The sequence below is a fragment of the Malassezia vespertilionis genome, chromosome 1, assembly GCF_029542925.1.
Source record: "Malassezia vespertilionis chromosome 1, complete sequence".
NCBI lineage: Eukaryota > Fungi > Basidiomycota > Malasseziomycetes > Malasseziales > Malasseziaceae > Malassezia > Malassezia vespertilionis.
Window position 1 is genome coordinate 1046923 of NC_079247.1, and position 24787 is coordinate 1071709.

Below are 24787 nucleotides of genomic sequence, written 5' to 3' on the forward strand. Positions count from 1 at the left end.
TCCAAGAGCTACCCGTCAGGAGCAGAGGCGCTGGTTACCGCAAGTTTGATCTAAGTAACAAAGGTGGCGTAGAGCGCGCAGCGCTTTCCATGCCAAAAAATGATTATGTCATCATGTCATGCCTGCCGCACGGCAAGCCTATTTTAGATTGTATCAGTCCTGCGCGGCCCCACTGGCTGCTTTTTTCTCTGCGCGTCGTTTCCCTTTGCCCGTGCGCCATTTCTCGTTTTTCACTTCGTAGGAGACATCACGCGGGCGCATAGTGAGTGGGATGTAGCGCGTGGTAGGTCGCGTCGCACCATTCCCAAGCGGTACCAATTGTACTCCCTGCTTAGAGGGTTCTTGGTCAGCAGGCGCAGGTACCATGGGCGTGCATGCCGCTGCAAATGTAGATTGTGAAGGTAATGCGGATGTTTTGGTAGATGCGCTGGACAAGACGAAATGCCGATAAAGCTCCGCGTGGATGCTCGTCTGTGTCCATTGCGCATGAAGCTGGGACGTTGCCTTTAGTGTCGGCGTGTATTCTTTTGCAGAAGAAATTGCGTCAAAAGGCCCGTCATAGGTATCTGCACGCCACGAAACATGTGTGGGTAGGAAGCCACATTCCCACAGCATCAGTGGGCGATCCGCGGCCATTTCGTAGCTGGGCTTCGTCTCGAATACAGTCAGATCGTTTGCTGGCGTGCCTAGTGCACGAAAAAGGATTTTGTCGGGCGTGGCATCATCTGGTAAGGATAGGATCCAGTTAATCGTGCGTGCATGGTCTTGAAGCACTGCGCCTGGGCGTACATTGATCAACGCATCCATGATGGTTGGTTCTTCTAGGCCAGCGCCGACCATAAATAATACCGCGACAATATTGCGCACCTGGTGGTACAGAAATGCAGATCCACGCAAATTGAGCACAAACATGGGCTCGTTCGCGGGCGTCACGGGCAAGTGTACAGGCGCTTCCTGCGTCGTGGGCCAGCCAACCGCAACCTCGTCGATGGTTGCGCCGTCGATGCGGCGCACAAAGTTGGTAATCTGCTTGCTCGCATCTACTTTACACAAGTTGCGGAAGTCATGCTCGCCTACCAGCCGCGCCGCTGCTTTTCGCATGCGCGTGATGTCCAGGCGTTTTGGAAAATGTGAACTGCTTTGCCGCTGCCATGTCAATGAATGCGGTGCTCCGAGCGTGAAAAAGTACTTGTAGTGCCTGTACTGACAATCAAACCTGGAAGAAAAATGTGGCGAAACTGGCGACCATGCTTGGATACGGATCGTGGGGGGTAGCAGTCGGTTCAGGGTGGCCACATACGGCAGCTCCTCTTCCTCAGAGATACGAACGGGCATTGCATCAAGCTCGTCCTTGACAGGCGTTTCTTCATTACGTGACCGAATAGTCCGCTCGTCCATGGATCTGCTGCGGACCCAAAGCGCGACAACCTGCCCAGCAGCACTCACACCAGCGTCCGTACGACCGCACCGGCTCCATCCCGCACCTTCCATACCTTTTTCAGGGTCCACAAGTCGAGCAATGCACATTGCGTCCCATATGGTCTCCTCTACCGTAGGCAGTGGCGTGACTTGAGAGGATTGTGCAGCAAGGCCCGAGTAGTAAGCGCCGTCGTAGCAAAAGCGCAGAGCAATTTTTCGGCTCGCCTGCGCGGACACATCATATGGCCGAGGCTTCTTAGATTTGGCCTTTTCAGCTTCGTGTGTGTAGATGCCCTGCGCTGTAGGACCGACATTTGGCTCTGGGGTCAGCACTTCTCCTGCCTCGAGCTGCATAATTCTGCGAAGAAGCTGCGCACGAGACCAGCCATTGTACCGTTCATAAGCGCTCATGATGGTGCGCCTCGGAATATAACAGATACGAGCGCTTTTTGAGTGTGAGGATGCTAAAATACAATTGTGCCAGACCTGAAATGCTCGGAATGTGCGCAGCATCCACTGTTGGACGCAAGAAGGTGCACTTATGAATCACGTGGAGGCGAAAACCGCGCAAGGCACGCCTGCCACGACGCCATTTCCTGAAAACTATGCAACACGGCACTCCGTAAGGCACTGCGGCGTTGCTGTTGGGTTAGAAGTACATATATACGTACATTCAAAATTCTTGCACCTTTTTCTTCATGTTTTGGTGCGTACAGCTTCGCTAGGCGAGCCCTGCAAAGAGTAGAAATACATTGTGCGGCACACTGAAGCTGTGGAGGCCATAGCAGGTATGGCGCACTCAGATGCGTTTCCATATGTGCTAGGGTATGTTGGTGTAAATTTGCAAAAGATACAAGCTGCTTTATCCCAGCTACTTCGTGCTCGAGCAATGCAGCCGCGAGGCACAGGCGCCATAGGACCCAGGTGGCCCGGCCCTGTGCATCGATGTACAATGGACATACACCGTGTGCTTGCGGCACAAAATCCAGGACTAAGTCTCCATCGCAGAATGGGGGATAGACACTGTCCTCCTGCGCAAGGCGCTGAGTAGATGCCATCGTTTCCGGTTCCAAACAGCGAAGACTATCCCATGAGCTAGGCACGCACTCGTCGGTAGGGACAAAATGAATCGTGCACTGTGCAAGAATATGCTCGATTTCTGCTCGCTCTTCTGGATACCCAATATCGTACCCGTACTGCTCAAATACTGTCTTGCTATCCAGTACAAACCCGTACTTGATAAGCAATGCAGCATTGCTCAGATCGCCGTATGAATTAATCAGCTCTTCCGACTTTTCAACCGGCTCGATGCAGCGAATATCCACCGTAACAGGTGCACTTGCGACCCGGCAAGTTTTGTGCCGGGATGCACCACACTTGAGACAAACGAGCTCCTCCGCCTCTACTTGCACATTGTGCATATCGGTGTGATTGAATAGATCCGCAATGGGTACCATGCAGAGACCGTGGAATACGTTGATGATAAATGCACGGCTCGATACAAGCATGAACGCATGTAAAAATTTAGGCCATGTACACTGCATCATTCCAGGAAAAACTGCGTGCAATATAGACGATCCAACGCCATCCCAGTACGCAGCGACACGCGCGAGACACCAGCCTTGCGGGTTGGCGGTGGCTTGATAGTATGCGGCGCGCTGAAGCATACGAGCACTCTCCGTGCCCTGGATCCATGTGCACTCTGTTGAATTCTTATCCCATGTTAAGGAAGAATGAATATGATCGGGAAACGACGCAAGATAATCGCGAAAACGCGAAGCATCGCCAAGCAGCTGCTCATATAGGACGCAGAGTGCCAAATGGAGTGAGTCATTTGACGCATCCTGCAGCGCCTCTTGAAAAAAAGCATTGTGTCTGAGGTCAGAACTCTTGCAGGATAGTACAGCGCTTGTGGGTATGACGACAACTGCAGTGAGTATCGCTGCCCCAGACGTACTGGTATCGTTGAAAGCGATGGGCTGTCTTGCACATACAGCCAATGCGCCTGACTCCGCTTGCCAAGCGGATTCGTCCTCGTGCTTGTCTCGCACTTTTGTTACGTCAATACGGTCATCCAACAGGACTCCTTGTGCGGCACACCAGGCCAAAAGCGCTCCCACGGCGTCGTGCGCCATCCACGCGAAAATGTGGAGACTTTCGGAGTTGGGCAAAATTCGCTTTGCACTGCACGTACACATCCACCATGGTAGGAAAAAGCCAGACAATTTACATTGGTGCGTACGTCTTGTTGCGCTAATTGCAGGCGGGCTTGACAAACATGCAACAGTAGACGAACTATACCAGGCATTTATTACGTTTGGTGATATCCATGATATCCAGATCCCGAAAGTGATGGAAGGATGTGCGTTGCATGCGGATCGCTAATCATGCAGCCGACGAGAGCCGGGGCTTTGGTTTTATCACATTTTCGAACGAAGAGGAGGCTGAGGATGCGATAGATAATATGCACTTGAACGAGCTACGAGGTGTACGTATGCGGCAAACGACTCACAGCAGAACGTGTTAAGTGTAAACGCAGCCAAGCCACAGAAAATGCAGCTCGCCGATACGCGCCGGGCAATTTGGGAAACAGATGTACGTTTGCATGGATCTTTTCTGACGTTAGGAATGGAGGGAGCAATATGGCGAGGCGAATGAAGCAAATGGAGAGACTGTAACAGCGTAGCCAAGTGGTAATTGCTATTGGTATATTAATGCGTGTCTACTTATAGCAAGCGATGGATCGTGCTATCCTGCAAATGACCGAGTGTCTTGGCATCGATTAATCCATTTTCTGCACGTTTTTCAAGCAGTATTTGCCACCAAGAGAACAAAAACTCGTTCACAATGAGCTTGAACCATGGGGTGAATGACGCAGGGTCCAGTTCATTCATAAGCTTCTGGAGGTCGTCCATCGTAACCCATTGGACGTCTTCGACTTCATTTTTATTCACATCCAAAGTCACGTTTGCTGTAATGAACAAAATATAGTCGACTGCGCGTTAGTCGATCCTGCATCTCGTACATACTTTCGTGTTCACCCCACATGCCATCACTGGGCGCCACGTAATGAATACGGGTGAGATACTGAATCTGGTCGATCTTAATTTGTTCTTTGGGAATACCAAGTTCGTGCTCAAGTTTCCTTTGAGCAGCATTTTTAGCGCCAGCTACACCGTCGACTTCGGAACGCACGGCCAAGGGATGCGAACAGCACGTATTTGTCCACATGTTGGGGAATGTAATCTTCTCTGAAGCACGCTTTTGCAAGAGAAGTTTTCCGATCTTGGGATCAAACAGGAATACTGAAAATGCGCGGTGTAAGAGACCGTTGTTAATGTTGGTCATCAAATGGCCTGCTCTGTCAGCGAAGATATGGGGGGGACGTACACTCTTTCTTGCTCCCATCGCGCACGTAATTATCATCATTATCTAGGACAATGCAACGTTCTTCCATAAGACGAATTTGTTCCTCATCATGTCCAGCGAGCAGTAGCTCCTCCACGTCCATGATTGTTATGCCAATCCACGCGTGATGAACAACTACGCCAGCGTCACCTTTTCTCAGATCACGTGCGCGCCGAGAAAGAAATCGCGCTGCGGTTCGCGGTTCTCCGCTCAACGATGGAACCTACTTCTGACACAGCAATGGCGCATTCCTGGGTAGGTTACATGGTATTTCAGACACTAACACTCCATAGGCAAGTCCTTCGTTCCGTCCCGAGCGCATTGAAAAGCTCATCTCTGACGTCGGTGCGTACCTTTTTTTCGCGCATACCTAACCGCAGACCGGTACAACTCTCAAAACCGGAGTGTACTGCTTGAATATCTTGATGAACAGCTCAAGAATGGGACATATGATGCATTGGCTAATTTTGCGATTTTGAAATTGTACGTATTTCTATCGGATACAGAGACAAGGATGAAAGGCATTTTTTGCCTACCGATTCTTGAGCGACGTGGACTCGAGACCCACACGCGTGTGATTTCAAGTTATTAGCTCTAGCTGAGTCTCCCTTTGTATCCGAGCACTTTGCAGTACATTGACTAACACATACCAGGTTCCAGCTCAACCCCACCGAGTTTGGCTACGATGCCATGGTGAACATCCTAATCAAGACACTCACTGCGGCGCCGTTCCCTGACTTTAGCCTTTGCATATCTCTGCTTGGTGAGGCGCCTATTGCAAAGACATCGCAAAGCAATGCCGGCAGTATCGATAGCGCGACCGGTATTATTTCGGAGCCTATTGTGGTCCGCTTGGCAAAACTTTCCACTGCCTTGTCCGAGACCAGATTTCGTGAGTTCTGGGCCCTGTACAAGTTGCCCGAGTATGAAGATATCCGAAAATACACTGCGAATATTGCAGGATTCGAGGCTGCGCTTCGGCAGGTTGTGCTCAACAGTGTCAAGGGGACATTCCGTACCATCTCGGAGACACGTCTTAGTGGCTATCTCGATTTACAAGATGCATCATTTGCTGAATACATCTCCAAGCAGCCTGGATGGATGCTATCGAATGGTTTAGTCACTGTACCTCTTAACATTGACAATGAGGTGAAGCCCACTGTTGTTCGCGAGGAAATCACACAGGAAAATCTATCCAAGCTGTTAGCCCAGGCATAAAAAGCGCGCAACGCATTTGCTAAAATAAAAACTAGAAGAAAATTGCGCGGTCGCAGTAATATAGCCGCCTTTATATTATGTTACAAACTACAATGTGGGACCAATCTTTTTGTGCTCCTCTGCTCTCCACGTACCAAGGCATTCCAAATGGCAGTCATATGGTAGTACGATCGGCTCCATACACAATTGCACAAATGCGGCAAGCGCTGGTGCAGCATCACCCCGTTTCTGCAGTTCAAGAAGCAAGGCTGCGTCTCCTTTTTTCAGCACATCATGCGACACGTATATATCTTCCACCAATCTCCATTCGAATGTGGAACTTAACAGCGCAGCAGTCAGCTTGTGAACAAGTTCTTCGTCAGCGTGTGGAACGTAAATGCGAAACATAGCCTTTGCAACGATGCCTGTAGTCCACCGTGTACGGCTCGACGAAAGAAACGCATCAATTGCATCATTACTTGGATCGATTGTTGTAACCAAGAACCGTGTGATATTGTCAGACGCATTTTGTATACCACGACAGAACACGCGCGCGCCCATAAGCTCTGCCGAAAGGTCAGACGCAATCGCTGCAACATTTGGCGCATCCAGTCTCGATACAGCTTCGGCAGTAGAAGCAGTTGGCTCTTGTACTGCGTGCCCAAGATTATTTGCAATAAATTTAGAGCATTGTCCTAGCGCTTGTGGATGACTACGCACCACTTGAATCTGCGCGAACGTATCTTTTTCCGAGGAAGAGCAACCGTCTTCTGGTATAATCAAAGCATGTGCAATGCGCAAGTCTACCTCGCCCACGATGTGCAGCTTATTTTTGCCAAACAGACCCGGCGTAGACAAGCATTCCATCGCTTCTATGACGGCGCCTTGGTTACTGTTCCAGTAAGGCGCCACGGCAATGCATGGCTGCACAACGCTCGACTGAGCGCCACGCTCAAAAACACCCCTAATTGAGGATTCCGGAGATAACACGCTGGACTTTCCTGCTTCTAATATGCGAACAACCTGGTGCGTATAGGTACCGAGCGGCCCCAGGAATACAGCCTGAACCTCCCCCGCACAGGCGTCATGCTGCATTGCGCACCAAAGTGGAGGCAAGTTTACTTGCGCACATGGCAAGGACGCGCTCACAAGGGCTGTGACATAACCGCGACATCCCATGCATGCATATATCACGTGATATGACATGTCCGTTGCATTTATTTCATTTGCTTTTTATAAAACAGTGTGCATGCACGTGCAAAATCCGTGTAAGGGCGCAGTAAGTCCCGCGCGATACGGTGGCGCGCATGCATGCATAATGCACTTGCCCACGGAAAAGGGATAAATTGCTACCCACAGGCGCGTGCAGGGCGTACTGCATCTACTATAACTTGGGTGACAAAGGGGGAAACTGATTCCAACGCTGCCCCGCCCCAGTCCCTTCCTCATACTACCACCGTCATGCAACTCAGCCTCAAGTTTATCGCCGGTCTCGCAGCAACCGCAAGCTTTGCACTGGCCTCTGAAGGCACCGTTGTTGAACTCCAGCGCCGTGACTCGTTCGTTTCCTCGGATGACGTGCTCAACATCAAGTCCTTCTCTGCGCACCTCAACTTTGTAAACAGCAAGTACAAGACAGCACTCAAGAACTTCAAGAAAAATACTGGCAAGGACCACCCTCTTTTAAGACTCATTCTTGATGCGCTGAAGCGTGACGGTACCGGTTCGGTTGACCTTGAGGATGTGAACAGTGAGCAACTGTGGGCCGGCAAGATGTCTTATGGCGGACAGTCGTTCAACATTGATTTTGACACGGGCTCGTCGGACACCCTAGTGAACCCCGAGGCCTACCACCCGTCCAAGTCGCCAACTTCAAGGGACACGCACAAGACTTTTAATGTTGCTTACGGTGATGGTACCACTGCACGTGGTGACATTTACACCGACAACCTTCAGATTGCAGGCTTGCGTGCCAAGAACGTCGCTATTGGCCGTTCCGTGACGCAGTTTATCACTGGTAGCGAGGCACAGCGCAGCAAGGGTATTGCTGGTCTTGCCTTCCGTTCCATCGCAACCTTCCAAAACGAGCTTCCCTTCTTTGATGCACTCAAGCAGCAAAAAGCTGTTGCCAGCGGCGTGTTCCAGTTTACCCTCAAGAGGGGCAGCGGCTCGCAGCTCAACCTTGGTGGCGTAAACGCAAAGCAGTTCAAGGGTAACCTCTCGTTTGTCGATGTTGACCCTTCGCAAGGTTTCTGGGCTGCCGACGCCAAAGTCAACAACCGCAAAATCACGGCTATTGTGGACACTGGCTCTACCATTATTTCCGGTCCTATGGACCAGGTCCGCGCCGTTGTGCAAGGTATTCCCGGTCTGACTCCTTTCAGAAACGGCGGCGGTACGATGTACGCATACAACTGCAACAAGACTCCCAAGATTGTTATTAGCATTGCCGGTCGCAACTTCCAGCTCGGTGCTAACGAGGCTCACTACGGCAAGCTTAGCAATGGCCAGTGTGTCCTTTCGATTCAGGGCCAGGAGAACATGCCGTTGCAGGCATGGATTCTTGGTGACTCCTTCTTGCAGGTCGCATCTGTCGTGTTTGACACTGACAAGAACCGCATGGGCTTTGCTCCGCAAAACTAAGTAATCAAATCTCTAATGTGTTTTATTTCTAACATATCAATGTTCATTTCTCCAGTAGGTATATTACTCTTCCGCCGTGATGTAGGGGAAACTTCGATGTGCGCATTTCTTGTGGTCGTCTATATGCATTTTGGATTGATCTGCGTGTTTTCGAATCTTTTTCTTCCTTGTGCCTCCCAGCCCGACCCTGAACATCAAAGAAAAAGGTTGGGGTTCAATGACTTGGTAATGCCAAGAAATGATGACTAAATACTCCGCATTTATGCGATCCTGTACTAGCGCGATCAGAGCGGGGCCTCTGCCAAAAACTACACCCACTTTTGCGACTGCGATAAAGAAAATATCACGATGAGGGATACCTTTTTTTGTTCCTGCTTGCTATACTAGCCGTATCTTGGCAAAATTGACAAAAAAAAAACAAATTAGCCGGCGGGGTGCGTACGACAATGTAGTATACAGACTCAGTAGAGCAACGCGAACGATGCCCCATGTCTAATTCCATCGCAAACCAGTATTCTACCGCAGGAATCAAAAAATGGTTGCTTTTTTATCTCATTGGGCTCGTAGTTTTATCTGGACAAGAACCGCGTAAGTTTTGGGACCGATTTTGCAGTGCCCATATTCGCAAGCAAATTGCGATCACTGTGCTTCTGCCCCATAAGCCTGCGTGTGTGTGTCAAAAACGTATCCCATACGTGTATATATATCATCATGTATCAAAGACGTTATGTACTGAGCTGCACAAGGCTGGAAATAGATTTCGCCGAGGCGTTACAAGAGAATGCATCGCCAAAAACTACTACAAGATGGAAGAGGATCTGGCATATGCTGATCAAGCCAATAAAATGCCGCTATTTATAATTAAATAGGCGATCGCTGTCTCTTCACCACTTCCCAACATGATACCAGCAAGCGTGCGAACTGCAGCGCCCATGCACATTCCAGTGGGTTAGCTGTACACATGCCCTAGCAACGGACATTTGGAGGGGCCTATTGAAAGCTATAAAACGGAGCATTTTTTTCTTTCTTGCGGTATCCGTCCCTTCCTTTGCGATGCAACTCCCCCTCACCTTTGTTGCAGGCCTTCTCCTGGGCCCCTTTTCCTTCTTTGTCGAAGCCAACTCGGTGGCTCTTGAGCGCCGTAACATGTTGATCTCAGCTAATCATCAGCTGAATATCAAGGCAGTGAAGCGCCAGGATAACTATATCCAGAGCAAGTATTCTGCCGTCTTAAACAACTACGCGCACAACACGGGTAAGAAACACCCGTGGAGGACCGTCATTAACCGTCACTCAAAGCGGGGGTCTAATAATACCGTCGATTTAGAGGATGTTCAGCACCAGGCGTTATGGGCTGGCAAGATGACTTTTGGCGGGCAGTCGTTCAACGTTGACTTTGACACGGGCTCTGCCGACACGCTGGTCGTTCCAGAGGCGTACGATCCCCAAAAATCTCAAACCTCAAAAGATTCTCGCCAGACATTTACTACTTCATATGGCGATGGTACCACTGCGCATGGTACTATCTATTCCGACAATTTGGAAGTTGCGGGCTTGAAAGCTACTGATGCTGCTATTGGCAGGTCCAATGATCACTTTATCAGTAACCAGGAAGCCAAGTCAAACCAGGGTATTGCTGGTATGTCATACCCCAGCCTTGCCCAGTTCCCTAAAGATCTTCCTCCATTTTTTGAGACGCTCAAACAGCAGAAAGCAGTAGACCAAGGCGTGTTTCAATTTACACTCAAGGCCGGCAGTGGCTCTACGCTGATCTTTGGCTCTATTGACAAGAGTCAATTTGAAGGTGATCTGATCTACGTCGACGTGGACCACTCGAAGGGATTTTGGAGCACACCGGCCAAGCTCAATGGTCAGGACATCAATGCCATTATCGACTCTGGTACCACGCTTATAGTGGGTCCCAACGGCGAGGTTCAGTCTTTTATCAGTAAAATGCAAGGTATGAAGCCTATGCAAAATGGCCCTTCTGGCTCAACGATGTACACGTATGACTGCAACATGAAGCCCGACATTACGTTTACCTTCGGCGGGAAGGACTTCAAGCTTATTGACGATGCTACACGCTACGGCAAGATGGGTGACGAATGTGTGCTCCCTATTCAAGGACAGGATTTGCCGATGAAGGCGTGGATTGTCGGTGACCCCCTGTTCCGAACCACGTCGATTGTGTTTGATACAGAGAAAAATCGTATGGGTTTCGCCATGCAGTCTAGCAATGGCGGCAGCGGTGGCGGCTCGGACGGCGGCTCGGACGGCGGCTCTAGCGATGGCTCGGGTAGTGGTTCTGGCGGCTCGGACGGCGGCTCGGGTAGTGGTTCTGGCGGCTCGGACGGCGGCTCGGACGGCGGCTCTGACGGTGGTTCTGGCGGCTCTGACGGCGGCTCGGGTAGTGGTTCTGGCGGCTCGGACGGCGGCTCTGACGGTGGTTCCGATGGCGGCTCTGACGGCGGTTCGGGTAGTGGTTCTGGCGGCTCTGGCAGCGGCTCTGGCAGTGGCTCAGATGGCGGCTCGGATGGTTCTGGCAGTGGTTCTGGCAGTGGTTCTGGCAGTGGCTCGGATGGCAGCTCGGATGGTTCTGGCAGCGGTTCTGGCGGTGGCTCGGATGAAGGCACCAAGGGCAGCAGCAAGAGTCACAAAGGCCATGCTATGGGTCATGTCAAGGGCCGTGCCATGGGCGAAACCAGCTGGGCCTAGATGCTACAAAACTTTGTTGTGGATGTGATTGTTTTTCTCAGTGTTTCGGTATCCTGCAGTGCATCTTCTATTTAAATAGCGGGAATGGATGCTATTGCAAGGAAAAGAGTCTAGGGGCTTGGCAGATTGACATCCATGTATTGGGATAGCGCACGCACAATTGCATCGCTTTCCAAACCCTTGCCCGTGCGCTGCGAGCGAAGTACTTCGCTAATCAAAAACGCAATATCAAGCGATTGCTCGTAGTTTAAGCGTGGGTCACAGTAGGAAAGATAGTTGCGCGATAGATCCTGGTCAGAAAGCTCCATACTGCCGCCGATGCATTCAGTGACACCATTATCACCCGTGAGTTCCAAATGGACGCCGCCTAGACGGTTTTCTAGCTGTGCATGGATCTGCAGTGCGGCAGCCAACTCTTTCACGATGTCGCTAAACATGCGCGTCTTGATGCTTGAATTGTACTTGGAAGTGATTGTGTTGCCATGCATCGGATCACAGCACCATACCACCAATCCTGAATGTCGTGAGCTCTGCACAGCACGAATGTGCTGCGGAAGCATATCCTTGATATTGCCTGCGCCGTACCGGGTAATCAGTGTCACGCGCCCTTTTACCATAGCAGGGTTCACAGCGTCTAAAATACGAATCAGTTCCTCTGCATCCATCGAAGGTCCAACTTTGATTCCGATCGGATTGCGGATCGAGCGTACAAATGCAACATGCGCACCGTCTACTTGCCGCGTGCGGTCGCCGAGCCAAACTGTATGTGCGCTTAGATCATACAAACCCTGGCTTGTCCTGTGCGAGAGCGCATCCTCATACTCGAGCATGAGACATTCGTGGCTGATAAAGTAGTCCACCGTGTTGAGTGCATTGGCCGGCGTTTCTCCGTCGCCTGGCGTAGCGCCAACCGTCTTCATAAAGTCGAGTGCATCGGCAATCTCGCGCGTTATGCGCCCAAACTCGCACTGTAAGTATTCGGATTGTACATGATGGAAGCTCCACGATTGCGGCGCGTGCAAATCGGCATTGCCACTCGACAGCCAGGAGCGGATGTAGTTCAGCGTCGCTGCAGAGCGAAAGTATGCTGAAAGGAGGCGTTCTGGATCGGGCGCACGATCTGCAATGTCCAGGCCATTTACGTTATCGCCGCGAAACGAAAGCACAGTGCACTTTTCTCCGCCCATGTCGACGACTTCGGTCGGCTTGCTGCGGGGTTTACCATACTGGCCGGCGATGCGGCCAACACGTACTACAGGAAGACGCACGCCATGCACAATAATCAGAGACATCAGCAGTGTAAGTTTCAACTTTGCCTCGATCTGTGCCGGGTTGCAATAGGAAAACAGCTCGGCACAGTCGCCGCTCTGCAGCAGGAACGCTTTGCCATCCGCAACATTGGCCATTTGTGCACTCAAACGATCGATTTCGGTGGTGGATACCAGCCCAGGAAAAGTCTCAATCTCCTTTAGCACTTTGTGAAGCTTTTCAGGCTCGGGGTAATCTACATCTTGCGCTTGAGGCTTGGAGCGCCACGCTTCTGGATCATGCACAGTCATTCAAAAAGTCTTGTTTCACCTCCACAAAAAGGTCGGTCATGCACACCGACGCCATGGAGCCAAACACCGACATGCTCTCGCTGGACGAGTGGTACACGCAGCTAGCACCCTTAACAGAGAAGCAGCGTATCTCTGTAAGTCGCGTGTCTGCGTGGGTTTCTGAGTCTTTGGGGAAAGATAATGAGCTTGACGAGGGCACAGGGAAGAATACACAGCCTGTAGCGCAAGCTTCTTCTTCCAGCACGGCGGCTTGGATCTCGGCCGTGGCAGCCGAGCTGTACGATTTGCCCAATGTTCAATATGTAAAACAGCTTCAGACACTGTGCGACAGCATTAATAGCCTCGATTCCCTTGTCGAGCAAGTGGAAACGGCGCAAGGATATACCAACGAGCTGTGCACCGGGCTTCAGTTTGTAAAGGAGAACTCGCAGCAGTTGCTTGAACGCACAGGAGACCTGCTTAAAGAGCAGACGGAATTGGATATGTTGTGCGCCGAATTAAACCTGCGTCTCTCTTACTTTTCAGTGTTGCCTCGAGCAACGGCCATGATCGGTTCTGCGGCGCCAGGTATTGTGGAAAAGAGCGATTTCTTGGATACGCTCAAACGACTCGAGCTTGCACTGCAATTCATGTCTACACATGCACAGTATGCAGATGCGCAACTGTATCAGATGCGCATCGTTCATTGCTTGTCGCGTGCTACATCGATGATTAAGCACCACTTTGCCAATGTCGGCAGCGCGCGGCTGGCCATAGCCATGTCGCACCTTTCCGAGTTAAAACAAACACACGATGCTGCACCGTCCAAGGATACGTTGGGTTTGGAGCACATGAGAAATGCAGCGTATCAGGATTTTGCTTCGCTGCAAGCTACGTTCAAGCCATTATTCCAAGCGCTCGAGCAAATGAAGGCGCTCGATTCGAGCTCTGCTACACCGACGGCAGACGCTGACGAGTTTGCGCACACACTGCGCGATTGTGCCATGCTTTACTGTGGATGGCGGTCTCGTCTTGTCAAGGAAGCATTGTGCATCTGCCTTGAGCGGAACAGTGCTTTTGAAGCGAAACAGACCGTCAAACTTGCGCACTCTTTTGCATCTCTGGAAATTGCCATGTATTCCACTTTTTTTGCGTTGTGCCCTGATGATGCATTTGAAGATGCGCCACTTTCACAGCTTTTCATCGACATGGGCGAGATACTGCAAGAGTTTTTGACAACGCACCTAGATACCACCTCCCCGGCTTCTTTGGCAGCCCTGTGCAATGCACTTCAGTCCATGGGAGCACTCCCATGTGAACCGTCCCCTATAGGAGGAGAGGCCACGACGGCGCCAGAAGACACGATGCAGCGTTTGGCATTTGCATTGATCCAGCCTACGCTACAAGAGCTGAGCTCGCGCCTTGTACACAGTGCACAAGCGTCTATCAAATCTGAAATCGTGCTCTTCAAGCCCACAGAACAAGACCTGGCTTACCCTGCATGTCTAGCCGAGAAGCAGGCAATGCTCATACGAGACCAGGCAGAGATGGCTCGCGCAACAAGAGGGCGTGTGGGGCACCACGTCAAGCGCGAGTCTTCCGTCGGTGCGGGTGTTTTGGAAGCGATCGTCGGCGATGCGCGCGCGAACAGCAGCGCAAAATTGTTTATGCGGCCACCGCAGTCGGTATACCAGTCGTGGTATGCGCCCGTGCGAACAACATTGGACCTTTTGGCGATGTTGCACACGCATATCTCTGTGGAATCATTTGCAGACATTAGCGCGAAGTGTATCCAAGGCGCTCAGGAAAGTGTGCACGCAGGAGGAACATTGCTAAAGGAGGGCAAATTTGGATCGGCTGATGGCGGTGTACAATCTATGGATGGATTTCTCTTTGAGCTTCGACACCTGTTTGTATTGCAAGAGCTGCTGTACTCTGTTCGTATTGCGCTACAGACAAGCGAGAGCAGTTCATTGAACAATGTTCCTGCGATGAAGCTGCAAGACACAAGTACCTTGTTTGGCGTCCGCATGGTCGATGTTGGCACAGTGCTTAGCACGATCAATATGCTCTGGGGCGCGAAGAGTATGCTTACATACAAGACAGGGGATGACACCTCGACTGTCGACAAAGAGAATAGACACGGCGTTCTGGATGCCACATACACAAAGCTGAATACGTCCATCATGGAAACGTCGGCACAGTTGTGCGATATTACGGCCGCTAGCTTTGCCCTTCCCCTCGATATTTATCTCCAGTCCGCACCCGTCCCTTTTTCTCCTGAAAAGGCAAACGCGGCGTGGGATACATTTCTTCAGAGCATGGCTGTGAACTCGGGTGAAACTGCAGAAAAGCTGGCATTGTACATTAGCGACCAAGACACTGCGAAGCTCTTGCTGGAAAACATTGTGAATGGGGTCGTGCAAGAGTATACCAAGTTTGAGAAAAACGTGCAAGTCGGTCTACAAGGCCTCGACGCTGCACAGCGCGCTGGCGACACAGCGGCAAAGCTTGCGTCGCTAAACAGTGCTGCGAGCGTGCAAGACATGCTTTGGAGCAAACTTCTGTTAAAAACGCCTAGTCCCATTCTGTAGTGCTACCCTAGTAAGGATATGTACAAACTATTCTTCCGGAGAGACTAACACGCCGCCAGCGGCAGTTTTCTTTGTTGGGTGTGCCTGCTCTCCCAAAGGAGGGGCGGGTTCGTCCGACTCCGCCTTACGCTTCAATGGAGCACCCATGCTTTCTTCTTTCACAAAGACAGGGGTGTCAGCTTTTCGTAGTATGCCGACGCTGTCGGACATACTCTTCGCAGAGTAGTAGCAAGATGCATGATAAAATGTACCATCCACATCCACGGCATTCCCCCAGATCCACTCCTCCACGTCCTCGCTCCATTCGCTCTGGAATTTTTCTTTGCAAATACGGCAGGGACGTGCTGTGATTTCCGGGTCTTCAGGCGCCACGACGTAGGTACTGGCAAACTTGTCGCGCATTGCCTTTTCCTGCGCTGGGTTAAGGCGCAGATCATCATTCTCAGCATCTGTTTTTTGCTCCAATACGTCGCCAAAACCGCCGCGCACCCAGCGAGCCAAGGGATCGAGCCATGCACGACTTTGGCCGCGCGCAATACTGATCCTAAAACGCCGATTTTGTGAAAAGTGCCAGTCAAGGTGCGCATCGCGGCTATTTTTTCCCGCGGGCGTATCTGGGTATCGGTTGGCACATTGACGACACTGCAGAGGTAGATTTTCCTTGATAACCAATTCCAGCTCTGGCGGCTGCCGTGCCATGTCGTAGTTTGTCAAGCGCAATTCAAGCGACATAATAAATTCGGTATAATACTTGTCCAAACTAGCCCGTGGTTCAGCCGGTGCAAAATTTGCAGGACTCGTTGCGCCAGGAATCAAACCCGCGCGCATAAGATTAGCAATGAGATCAGATGCATTCGATGCAGGGCCGCCGCCAAAGGGGGTTTCTGTTTGCTGTGCGGCTGGACCAGTCGGTTGAGCCGAGCCGGCGCGCGTTTCGCGCATAGCCGGCGCCTTCGTCCCTAGCCTGTCCAGCTCTTTTTGGATTTCAATCAGCGTCTCTGCATCCTCTGTTTCCTGTACTTTGTCTTTCAAATTTTCTAGCAGCTCGATTGTCGTAGGAACGGCCACATCAGAAGGATTACGAGCACGCTCTTGTGTCTTGAGCGCCAAAAGACGCTCGGTCGATGCAAGCACCTGCGCCTGTGACGGTGCAGTACGGCGCGCAGGTGCACCTTGACTACCAAACAAAGAGCGCTCAATGGTCGACTGCGCGTTCTCGCCAAACAAAGGTCGACCTCCAGAGCCAGAAGTACGCCACGTAGCCAGAAGCTCCTCTAGGCGTACTTTCGTTGGTTGGTCCACCACCCGGTACGACTCTAAAAGCAATGTCGGAATCCGGGGGGCCCAAAGCTCTGTATATGGGGATCCAATGTTTTTGGAGATCGAATCCAACAGATACATGGCCGGGAGCCTGTACGGCGGGATGGCCTAAGGAATATTAGCACCGTCGACTACACTACAAAATTCCAACAGAGGGCTGCGTACGTACCGTGATAATATGAGTGTCAATCAGTTTGGCAACCAGCGTCGCCATCCTGTGCGAATGCTCCTGCGCGATCAACGTGAGGTTTGTGATAATGGGTTTCGAATTAAAGGTGAGCTGTGCAAGCTGACTGTTGTACATGCTCTCAAACGCGCCAGGATAAGACAACGCAGCCATACGATCCGGTGGAGTACCACCAGCTCCTGCGTACATGCCAGGTGCAGGCTGTGCAGGAGCAAATGGGTATCCGGATGCTGGATATCCACCATGCTGGGGATACCCATACCTATCTGCGCCACCATTTGCCCCATTTCCTCCCGCGTAGGGATATGTGTTGGGGTACATGATTAATACACGCGTATCGCAAACAATTACGCTTCGCAAAGACTTATCGCCTTATAAATACTACGCTTCAAAACAAATGGTCTCCCAACGATACAGCAAAGTTCCAAGTTGCGAGAGCCAGCGCGTGGAGGTTGCACATGGGAGTGACGCAGCATTGCACGTACATAACACGTGATATGCAAAACTATGATTTATCACGTGTTATTAGCGATGAGCGCGCCATGGTCGTTCCGCCAAGCGACTCGCTCTTCTTTTACCCATCTCGGCGCCTTTACAAGGTATGTATTGCGAGAAGCATGGGTTCACTTACACATAATAGACTGATCCGCGATGCTTACCGTTTACAAGGACTTGGATCTTGAGATCTTGCCGGACGTCACCGTTGATGTCGACGCCCGTGTTATCACAGTCAAGGGCCCCCGTGGTGAGCTCCAGAAGGTACGCATAGTAGCACCCTGGGAATGAGTATTAACACTTGACAGAACTTGCGCCACTTGGCCATGGACATTCGTCTGATCAAGGGTCCCAAGGGCGACAAGGTCAAGTTTATTGTCTGGCACGGCGGCCGCAAGCACCTTGCCTGCCTGCGTACTGCCCTTGCAGCTGTTAACAACATGATGAAGGGCGTTACCATTGGCTTCCAGTACAAGATGCGTGCCGTCTACGCCCATTTCCCCATTAACATGATCACTGCTTCCGACAACAAGAGTGTCGAAATTCGGAACTTTTTGGGCGAGAAGCGTGTTCGTAACGTTCAGATGCTCGAGGGTGTGACTATCTCCGAGGACAAGAACCAGAAGGACCAGGTCTTGGTCGAGGGTAACGACATCAACAACGTCTCCCAAAGCGCCGCTCTTCTTCACGGTATTACTCTTGTGCGGAACAAGGATATCCGCAAGTTGTACGTATTTCATCGCTCTTTTGCTTTTTGGGTACTAACTTTTCAGCCTTGACGGTATCTACTGCACTGCCAAGACCTCGGTCGTCCAGGTTGAGGCTTAAAAATACCCTTTGTAAAGGGTCGCATGTTGCGCTATTTACAGGAATGTATCTTTGTTCACCATATTGTGTGTGACATCGTATAGGATGTCGTAGCTATATCGCGTAAGCATGATTGTGACTTAAGTTGAATGTGTTGCGTTGAGCAAGTGTGGCTTTTCCTAGCAACGTGCCGCAAGTAAAGCGACACGTCTTGGAATTTTACCAAACACGCACGCTATCGACCGCAAACTAGAAGAGCCAGTGGAAAAGCATACATACTTTACTTTTGTGATGCTGGGAGAAACCCACGTCTATAAAAGATTCGTATCGGCAAAACAACCCTGGAAAAGCATACGGGTATATCCGTAAGGTCAGAGTACGAAAAAGTACGCAGGTGAACGACATTGCTCAGCATCCGCACCTTCTCTGATAACGTTTCAAACAAACAGGGGCATGTCGTTATGACAAGAGTCTCGCCTTGCAAATAAGAATCCTTGCAGCAATCCCTTACAATGTAAAAGAAGCAATTTAAGCAGCAACAGCCTTGGAGGCAGTGCCAGTGCGGAACCCATTCTTAGCGCGGCGCGGCACCGTCTTCAAGTAGCGCATGCGTCCAGAACCAGTAGTCTTCCGGCGAATGGCCTTCTGGCCCCACTGATAGTTCCGGGTCTTTGCCGACGGGTAACCACAAGCAGAGCAAGTCTTGTGCTGGCGGTGGAAGGAACGACGATTGCAACGACGGCAAATCGTGTGCGTCTTGGTGCTAAAAGCAGTCAGTATTCCATTCACAAGCAGTATGACAGGAGCATGGAAAGTGCGCACAAGTAGACCTTCACGCAAGCCGCCACATTCCATGCTGCCTTCTTCCGGCGATACTTACTGACGCTTACCCATAGAACTCGTACCCTTCGTCATCTGTACACAGTAAGTATTTGCTCAGCATTATTTATCTCTCTGCACGCAGCCTACTTTGCGGTAGAAAGCGTGCAAACAGCGGTTACGTACCTTGAAAAAGTAGGGACACTTGTGGTGAGGAGCAGAAGTCGCCGCTCGTCCGGCCAATGTTGCCTACAGCGCACGCCTTGTAAAACTACATTTGTCACGTGTATAAAATAGCCAATATTTCGGCCGAGAGACTACGAGCCTTGCTGAACTTTGTTGCAACCCAAGATGTCTTTCAACTCGTCAAGCCACGACAACTTATGTACGTATACAATGTTGGGATGCACGTCTGCGATAGCTGTACAAGTGTCCTTTGTTTGTGAGAAGACAGTGCTGACTATTAGACCATGGCTCCTTCTCAGACCAAGTCCAAGAAGTCCTCTCAGGACAACGTTAATTCTAAGCTGCAGCTTGTCATGAAGTCTGGTAAAGTGGCTCTTGGCTTGAAGAGCACACTCAAAAACATGCGCAGTGGCAAGGCTAAGCTTGTGCTCATTTCTGCGAACACCCCTCCTCTGCGCAAGTCTGAGATCGAGTACTACGCTATGCTCTCTAAAACCGCTGTGCACCACTACAATGGTTCCAACATTGCTCTGGGCACTGCTGCTGGTAAACTTTTCCGCGTTGGGTACGTTTTAATGCATTTTTTGCAATACTCTCGTTGCCTTGCTTTTGCAGTGCACTTTGAGAGTGTTGTATTGCACATGCTTGGCGAAAGAACGTATACTAACTTGTTACAGCGTCATGTCCATTATCGACTCCGGTGACAGTGACATCCTCACCACCGTGGTTGCCTAAGGGTGTTGTTTCCTCAAAAAAAAAGGTTTTTCCCACTGACATGATACGACTTCTTGCACCCGCATGGCGTGTGGGTCATGTCTTTTTTATCTAGACCTGTGTACGTCGATTAGACCGTTGTTTGGTTCTAGATGACCGTTGCAATATATTTATGATTGCGTCCACAATGGTGTGCTGTGCAAATTCTCAGTTTCTATGGTGCGAGGCACACTTGCGGTGGCATCGTGGCAGTACAATAGGATGAGGTGTGAACCATGAAAAATAGAATGGTTGGACATTATTAGATTTGATAAACTAATTCCTGGTAGGCATATCAACTTCCATGTCCATGCGTGGCCTCACCGACTGCTTGGCAACCGGTTTCAAGTTGTTTAAGTTGAGCCACGGAGCTCCGTGTTGTGACTTGTGGTCCACAGGGATATGCAAAGAATGTCTTACGTTAAGCCTGTCCACATTGTAGCGGCCAGATTGCGTGTGGTTGTAGGTAGTGTCATGAACAGAATGGAGAGACAATGGGGTGACAGGTAAGCTCTCATCATCATCATCATCACGAGTAATAGACCGAGAAGGTGTGGAAAAAATGGATGCGGCTGGGGAGCTCGAACGAGCAGAGCCACCTTCCTCATCACTCGAGTACGCCTCTTGGCGGAACTGCTTCGCGCTCAAGTCGTTCGTCTTGGGCATCGTGCCACATTTGCGGAACCAGTCAAGAACGAGAGCAGAGGCGTCCACGTAATGGGCATACGAGTATTTTTTGATCAAAATGAAGGAAATGTCGCTGAGATGCTCAGATATATACGTGTAAATTTGGTTGGCAGCAGCCGCTGCTGTACGACCCGCCGAGTGAGGTAGTGGTCTTGGATCCCGGCAAATATGGCGCGCAAGATGCATGGCACCAAGCGCAAGGGTTGACGGCAATGTGCTTATAAAGCTCTGGTGGAATAGCGTAACTTCAAGCAAGAAGCGAGCCACAGTGTGAGTTACAGGCTTCGTCGGTGGGGAGCAAGAGTATTCGTAGCGCAGCCATGTCTCCGCAGTTGGGTGTCCGAGGACCCAATCAAGAGTAGACAAAACATGCCCTTCCATCTGAATAAAAGCACTGGTATCATATGCGTTGCAACACATCTGGCTCAATTCATTCACGGTAGGAACACGGTCTTTCGAATCTTCGAATTTCGCAGCAATCAGCAGTGCGGCACAGCCTACGAGCTGGTAATGCCTTTTGTATACAATCCGTTTCGACACGTAACGGTCCACCATGTTCATCGTGAGGTATAGCGTCTCGGGACGTAAACGGAACGACTGGTGAATTTCGACCAAGAAATCCACGAGGTACGGCCGCATAAACCAGTGGAGCTCAGGCTGAACATTCATCAGCTCAACATTGGCCAACGTCTGCTTCTCCAGCATGTACATGTGCTCAATGATCTCGGGCTGGTAATCAACTTCCGCGAGCGCCCCGCCGACAAAAGCACGCATCGGTCGGACTGGCGTACGTGACTTTGCAACCGCAATGGAGTTGTCCATTTGTTCAGAGGAGGGCAGCACAATTGCGCTAGAGTGTCGTATGCGATGGTTGTTCGACAGTGCAGTCCCGCTCATGGCGCCCGCACTAGCAGTGTGGGACATGGAATGGTTTGCAAACGTAGGCCAGTTGATCAAACCCAGCTGACCATTTTTCGGCAAGGCATACATACTATGCCGATTTGAGGGATAATTCAGTGCTTGTACGCCGTCAGACATAATGATGGAGCGATAAGGGCAGCGACCACGCCGGACAATGCGTAGTCGAAACAAAGAAAGGCGCTGACTTTTTGCAAACGCAATCAGTGACTGATAGCACCTTAGGTGGTAAAGGTGTACAGACAAGGGATAGAGTGACCAAGGGACTGCTTGCGTTTACGTTATAAGCGACTGGTGTGCAGAAGATGTCTAGCCCCTATGATTAAGATGCAAGCGCATGCGCTACGTCCCTGCTACAAGCCTGCAGCGATAAAGTGACAGGCCTCCTTCGGTCAATCACTTTCACCACTCGCGCAGCGATTTGGTCGAATTAGACTACGAAGAGTGCGCCAGCGCTCAACCCGCCTGGGTAAGCTCGCATTTCCTCTGCATGCCTAGCCAGGGCAGAATTCACAACCCACTAATGCTGAAAATACAATATTCCAATTGCAACCCATAGAATCCCACCGACTCAAAGAAAAGACCCCCAAATGTTCAGCCTGCAAGTTTTTATTCGCAGTCGAAAATGCCCGGGGATTTCGCTGGCGTGCAGTGCGCAATGCGCAGTAAAGTGCAGGCAACGCCTGCAAGGGGAATGTAGTCTGCATGCTTAGCAAAGAGTGCAGAATGTGGAAACGAGCGGGATGAATGTGGAGGTTGTGTAGAGTGAGCGACGCGCAAAAAAAAGTGTCGTGCGCCTGCTGTGACGATGGTGTCATTTAATTGCGACGGTTGCGGCGACGTGATCAAAAAGCCAAAACTCTCTCAACATTACCAGAGATGCTACTCTCCATTCACTTGTTTGGACTGCAGTGTGCAGTTTGCAACGCCTGGCGATGCACATACGTCATGTATTACTGAAGACGAAAAGTATCAGAAGAGGTACGTTACATAAGAGAAGGTACTGACGTTGGTAGTTTGTACAAAGGGAAAAAAAAGGTATGATATGCGTAGAGGGGATGACTCACCACTAGACGGATCAACAACTTGGTGCTGCAGCGAAACCCAATGCCCATGTGCATGATACCCAGAAGCACGCCAAGCAGGAAGATGCTAAGCGCGATGCTAGCAATGAGAGAGTAGAGACAAAAAGCATTACCGATGATTCTTGCAAGAAACGTAAGCGCGGATTGAGTTTGCCGGAAGCAAATGTTGACGCGCGTGCCATGAAAAAGAAACTGAACAGTTTGAGTAAGGACGATGAAAAAGCAAGCACACTTTCTATCAAAAGCGTAAAGCAGAGGATGGATGCAGAAAGGATCAAATCGACGATCGTGACGTTGGAAGACGGGGGCAGCGCCCCTATTTCCCTGAAGAAAATTGTCAAACAACTCGCCAAAGAGAGTCGCGAAGATGCCGATGATATCCGTTCTGAGCTTCTTAAAAAGCTCAAAGTGTTTATCACACCCAAGGGTGCTCTCTCGTTGACATTCTAAGTCGCAGACGTAGGTAGCCTAACCCAAACATAATATGCACAACACCTCCACATCTTGCACGCTTCTATGGCGCCAAAGCGTGGGCAGCGGTACGTACCGTCAAACGCACGGGCGTGGCAGAATCGAATCAAGGATCCGCAAGATGCAATGGCACTTTTATCGAGTCCTTCGCGCGGACATGATGCCGTGATAACCATGTCCATGCTTGGCATGGAGAACACGACAGGCGAGATCAAGTACGTCATATATGTCGCTTACCTGTAGCCTATCGCATTCACAAGTACAAGACAAGTACAGGGCGTATATTTCTAAAAAGGTTTGTTTGTGCATATGCATTTACATGACAAGATCTGGGAGCATAGTAAAAAGTACGCATCGTGCGCAACGCTGCTTTCGACGCCGGGCCCTACACCGTTAGAGGGAACACCCAAAGAGTACTTGCAAGCCGAATCGAATGCAACGAAAGAGAAGCGTAGAGACCTTGAGTCAATTTTGTTGCTCGTACGCAAGCTGCGTGAGGGATTGGTGTCAAGTGCACGGTTCGACGCATTTACGCTGGACGTGTACGAATTATCCATCGTTTTGTCCATCTTGTGTGGAAACATGGCTCAACTTTCTCTCGCTTTGGCACGCATGTTTGAGGATGTATACCCAATTACCACAGAATCTGACGCAAATACAGAGCACCCCGTTGCGGTCGACGTCGCAGTTTTGTTTCATCATGACCCGAACCCATCCTCACTATGGCAATCTAGTCTTATGCGTGGACGGCGTGCTATGTTTGAGTGTCTTTGGCTTTTAGAAGCTGTCATTGCAGCACGTCCTGGACATATGCACGAGTTCCTTGCAAGGCGATGCTTGCTTCAAGCGCGTCAGGGACGCAGCGACGCGCGCATTGATTTTTTTATGCAATTTGCAAACACAGCATACACGGCGCTCCAGCGAGCAGATTCAGAGACGCTGTTGCGTCTGTTCTCCAACGATTCCTCGTGTACCACTGCAGAATCCCTTAAAAAGTGCAGCTTTAGTGCCCTTTTCTGGCCCAAAGCGCTGGCGCTCAATCTAATCGTCAAAGTACGGACGTGCGCGGAACACGTAGTTCGGCGTGCCTACCTCCAAATTCCAGCCCGGCAAGAGTTTGTGACTATTGTGAAGGGATTAGAGTGTTCTACCTTAGATGTCAAGAACGAATTGACAAGCAACCTTGAGAGTATCCGCTGGTTGGAGACCAGGCTGCTTCTGGACCTGAACACGCAAGAGGCATTGTTTGGGAAAAAAGAGCACGGCACAAACGACACAAATCTCACCCGAAGTCTGGATCTGCTCTATGGAATTGCAAGACAGCTTGGTGAACACCGCTGGAATACAGCAATCGCACAACTCCGGAACAGAGTGAGTAGCACACCGTCCTCGCACACGCTTAAATTAAAGCCGTAGCTGTACCTGTTGCTTGGGAACTATGCCTCGCGCAAAAAGTCATGGAAATGTGTCGAACGTGTGCCACGTGGACGCTGCTAGCCTCCACCGCGACTCGCCACGCTGCTTTCCCCAGTCTAGAAAGGTACA

The 24787-nt window shown here is 50.6% G+C and overlaps 15 protein-coding genes across 15 annotated transcripts; 8 read left to right on the forward strand and 7 right to left on the reverse strand.

Annotated features, from left to right (window-relative positions):
* Positions 1-153: 153 nt before the first annotated feature.
* DEG1 (tRNA pseudouridine(38/39) synthase) lies at positions 154-1830 on the reverse strand (the record flags this gene model as incomplete). The annotated part of the gene is made up of 1 exon (XM_056205449.1): positions 154-1830. One exon carries the CDS (start codon positions 1828-1830, stop codon positions 154-156), a length of 1677 nt encoding a protein of 558 aa, XP_056061424.1.
* A 388-nt stretch (positions 1831-2218) lies between these two features.
* On the reverse strand, positions 2219-3554 carry MVES1_000593 (uncharacterized protein; the record flags this gene model as incomplete). The annotated part of the gene is made up of 3 exons (XM_056205450.1): positions 2219-2239; positions 2274-3346; positions 3377-3554. The coding sequence occupies 3 exons, from the start codon at positions 3552-3554 to the stop codon at positions 2219-2221; spliced, it is 1272 nt and encodes a 423-aa protein (XP_056061425.1).
* Positions 3555-4145: 591 nt separating this feature from the next.
* IDI1 (isopentenyl-diphosphate Delta-isomerase) lies at positions 4146-4930 on the reverse strand (the record flags this gene model as incomplete). The annotated part of the gene is made up of 3 exons (XM_056205451.1): positions 4146-4414; positions 4449-4775; positions 4810-4930. The coding sequence occupies 3 exons, from the start codon at positions 4928-4930 to the stop codon at positions 4146-4148; spliced, it is 717 nt and encodes a 238-aa protein (XP_056061426.1).
* Positions 4931-5067: 137 nt separating this feature from the next.
* Positions 5068-6045, forward strand: MVES1_000595 (uncharacterized protein; the record flags this gene model as incomplete). The annotated part of the gene is made up of 4 exons (XM_056205452.1): positions 5068-5082; positions 5121-5172; positions 5208-5310; positions 5481-6045. 4 exons carry the CDS (start codon positions 5068-5070, stop codon positions 6043-6045), a joined length of 735 nt encoding a protein of 244 aa, XP_056061427.1.
* Positions 6046-7485: 1440 nt separating this feature from the next.
* Positions 7486-8667, forward strand: MVES1_000596 (cathepsin D; the record flags this gene model as incomplete). The annotated part of the gene is made up of 1 exon (XM_056205453.1): positions 7486-8667. The coding sequence occupies one exon, from the start codon at positions 7486-7488 to the stop codon at positions 8665-8667; it is 1182 nt and encodes a 393-aa protein (XP_056061428.1).
* A 1053-nt stretch (positions 8668-9720) lies between these two features.
* On the forward strand, positions 9721-11382 carry MVES1_000597 (cathepsin D; the record flags this gene model as incomplete). Its single annotated transcript, XM_056205454.1, has 1 exon — positions 9721-11382. One exon carries the CDS (start codon positions 9721-9723, stop codon positions 11380-11382), a length of 1662 nt encoding a protein of 553 aa, XP_056061429.1.
* Positions 11383-11492: 110 nt separating this feature from the next.
* Positions 11493-12941, reverse strand: MVES1_000598 (3-deoxy-7-phosphoheptulonate synthase; the record flags this gene model as incomplete). The annotated part of the gene is made up of 1 exon (XM_056205455.1): positions 11493-12941. One exon carries the CDS (start codon positions 12939-12941, stop codon positions 11493-11495), a length of 1449 nt encoding a protein of 482 aa, XP_056061430.1.
* Positions 12942-12994: 53 nt separating this feature from the next.
* Positions 12995-15514, forward strand: COG3 (Golgi transport complex subunit 3; the record flags this gene model as incomplete). Its single annotated transcript, XM_056205456.1, has 1 exon — positions 12995-15514. One exon carries the CDS (start codon positions 12995-12997, stop codon positions 15512-15514), a length of 2520 nt encoding a protein of 839 aa, XP_056061431.1.
* A 27-nt stretch (positions 15515-15541) lies between these two features.
* Positions 15542-17174, reverse strand: MVES1_000600 (uncharacterized protein; the record flags this gene model as incomplete). The annotated part of the gene is made up of 2 exons (XM_056205457.1): positions 15542-16942; positions 17004-17174. The coding sequence occupies 2 exons, from the start codon at positions 17172-17174 to the stop codon at positions 15542-15544; spliced, it is 1572 nt and encodes a 523-aa protein (XP_056061432.1).
* A 498-nt stretch (positions 17175-17672) lies between these two features.
* MVES1_000601 (uncharacterized protein) lies at positions 17673-18344 on the forward strand (the record flags this gene model as incomplete). The annotated part of the gene is made up of 3 exons (XM_056205458.1): positions 17673-17780; positions 17825-18243; positions 18290-18344. The coding sequence occupies 3 exons, from the start codon at positions 17673-17675 to the stop codon at positions 18342-18344; spliced, it is 582 nt and encodes a 193-aa protein (XP_056061433.1).
* Positions 18345-18851: 507 nt separating this feature from the next.
* RPL37A (60S ribosomal protein L37A) lies at positions 18852-19238 on the reverse strand (the record flags this gene model as incomplete). Its single annotated transcript, XM_056205459.1, has 2 exons — positions 18852-19086; positions 19204-19238. The coding sequence occupies 2 exons, from the start codon at positions 19236-19238 to the stop codon at positions 18852-18854; spliced, it is 270 nt and encodes an 89-aa protein (XP_056061434.1).
* Positions 19239-19612: 374 nt separating this feature from the next.
* RPL30 (60S ribosomal protein L30) lies at positions 19613-20063 on the forward strand (the record flags this gene model as incomplete). Its single annotated transcript, XM_056205460.1, has 2 exons — positions 19613-19893; positions 20006-20063. 2 exons carry the CDS (start codon positions 19613-19615, stop codon positions 20061-20063), a joined length of 339 nt encoding a protein of 112 aa, XP_056061435.1.
* Positions 20064-20357: 294 nt separating this feature from the next.
* MVES1_000604 (uncharacterized protein) lies at positions 20358-21590 on the reverse strand (the record flags this gene model as incomplete). Its single annotated transcript, XM_056205461.1, has 1 exon — positions 20358-21590. One exon carries the CDS (start codon positions 21588-21590, stop codon positions 20358-20360), a length of 1233 nt encoding a protein of 410 aa, XP_056061436.1.
* A 1031-nt stretch (positions 21591-22621) lies between these two features.
* On the forward strand, positions 22622-23221 carry MVES1_000605 (uncharacterized protein; the record flags this gene model as incomplete). Its single annotated transcript, XM_056205462.1, has 2 exons — positions 22622-22667; positions 22785-23221. 2 exons carry the CDS (start codon positions 22622-22624, stop codon positions 23219-23221), a joined length of 483 nt encoding a protein of 160 aa, XP_056061437.1.
* A 195-nt stretch (positions 23222-23416) lies between these two features.
* On the forward strand, positions 23417-24658 carry MVES1_000606 (uncharacterized protein; the record flags this gene model as incomplete). Its single annotated transcript, XM_056205463.1, has 2 exons — positions 23417-23457; positions 23584-24658. 2 exons carry the CDS (start codon positions 23417-23419, stop codon positions 24656-24658), a joined length of 1116 nt encoding a protein of 371 aa, XP_056061438.1.
* Positions 24659-24787: the final 129 nt, after the last annotated feature.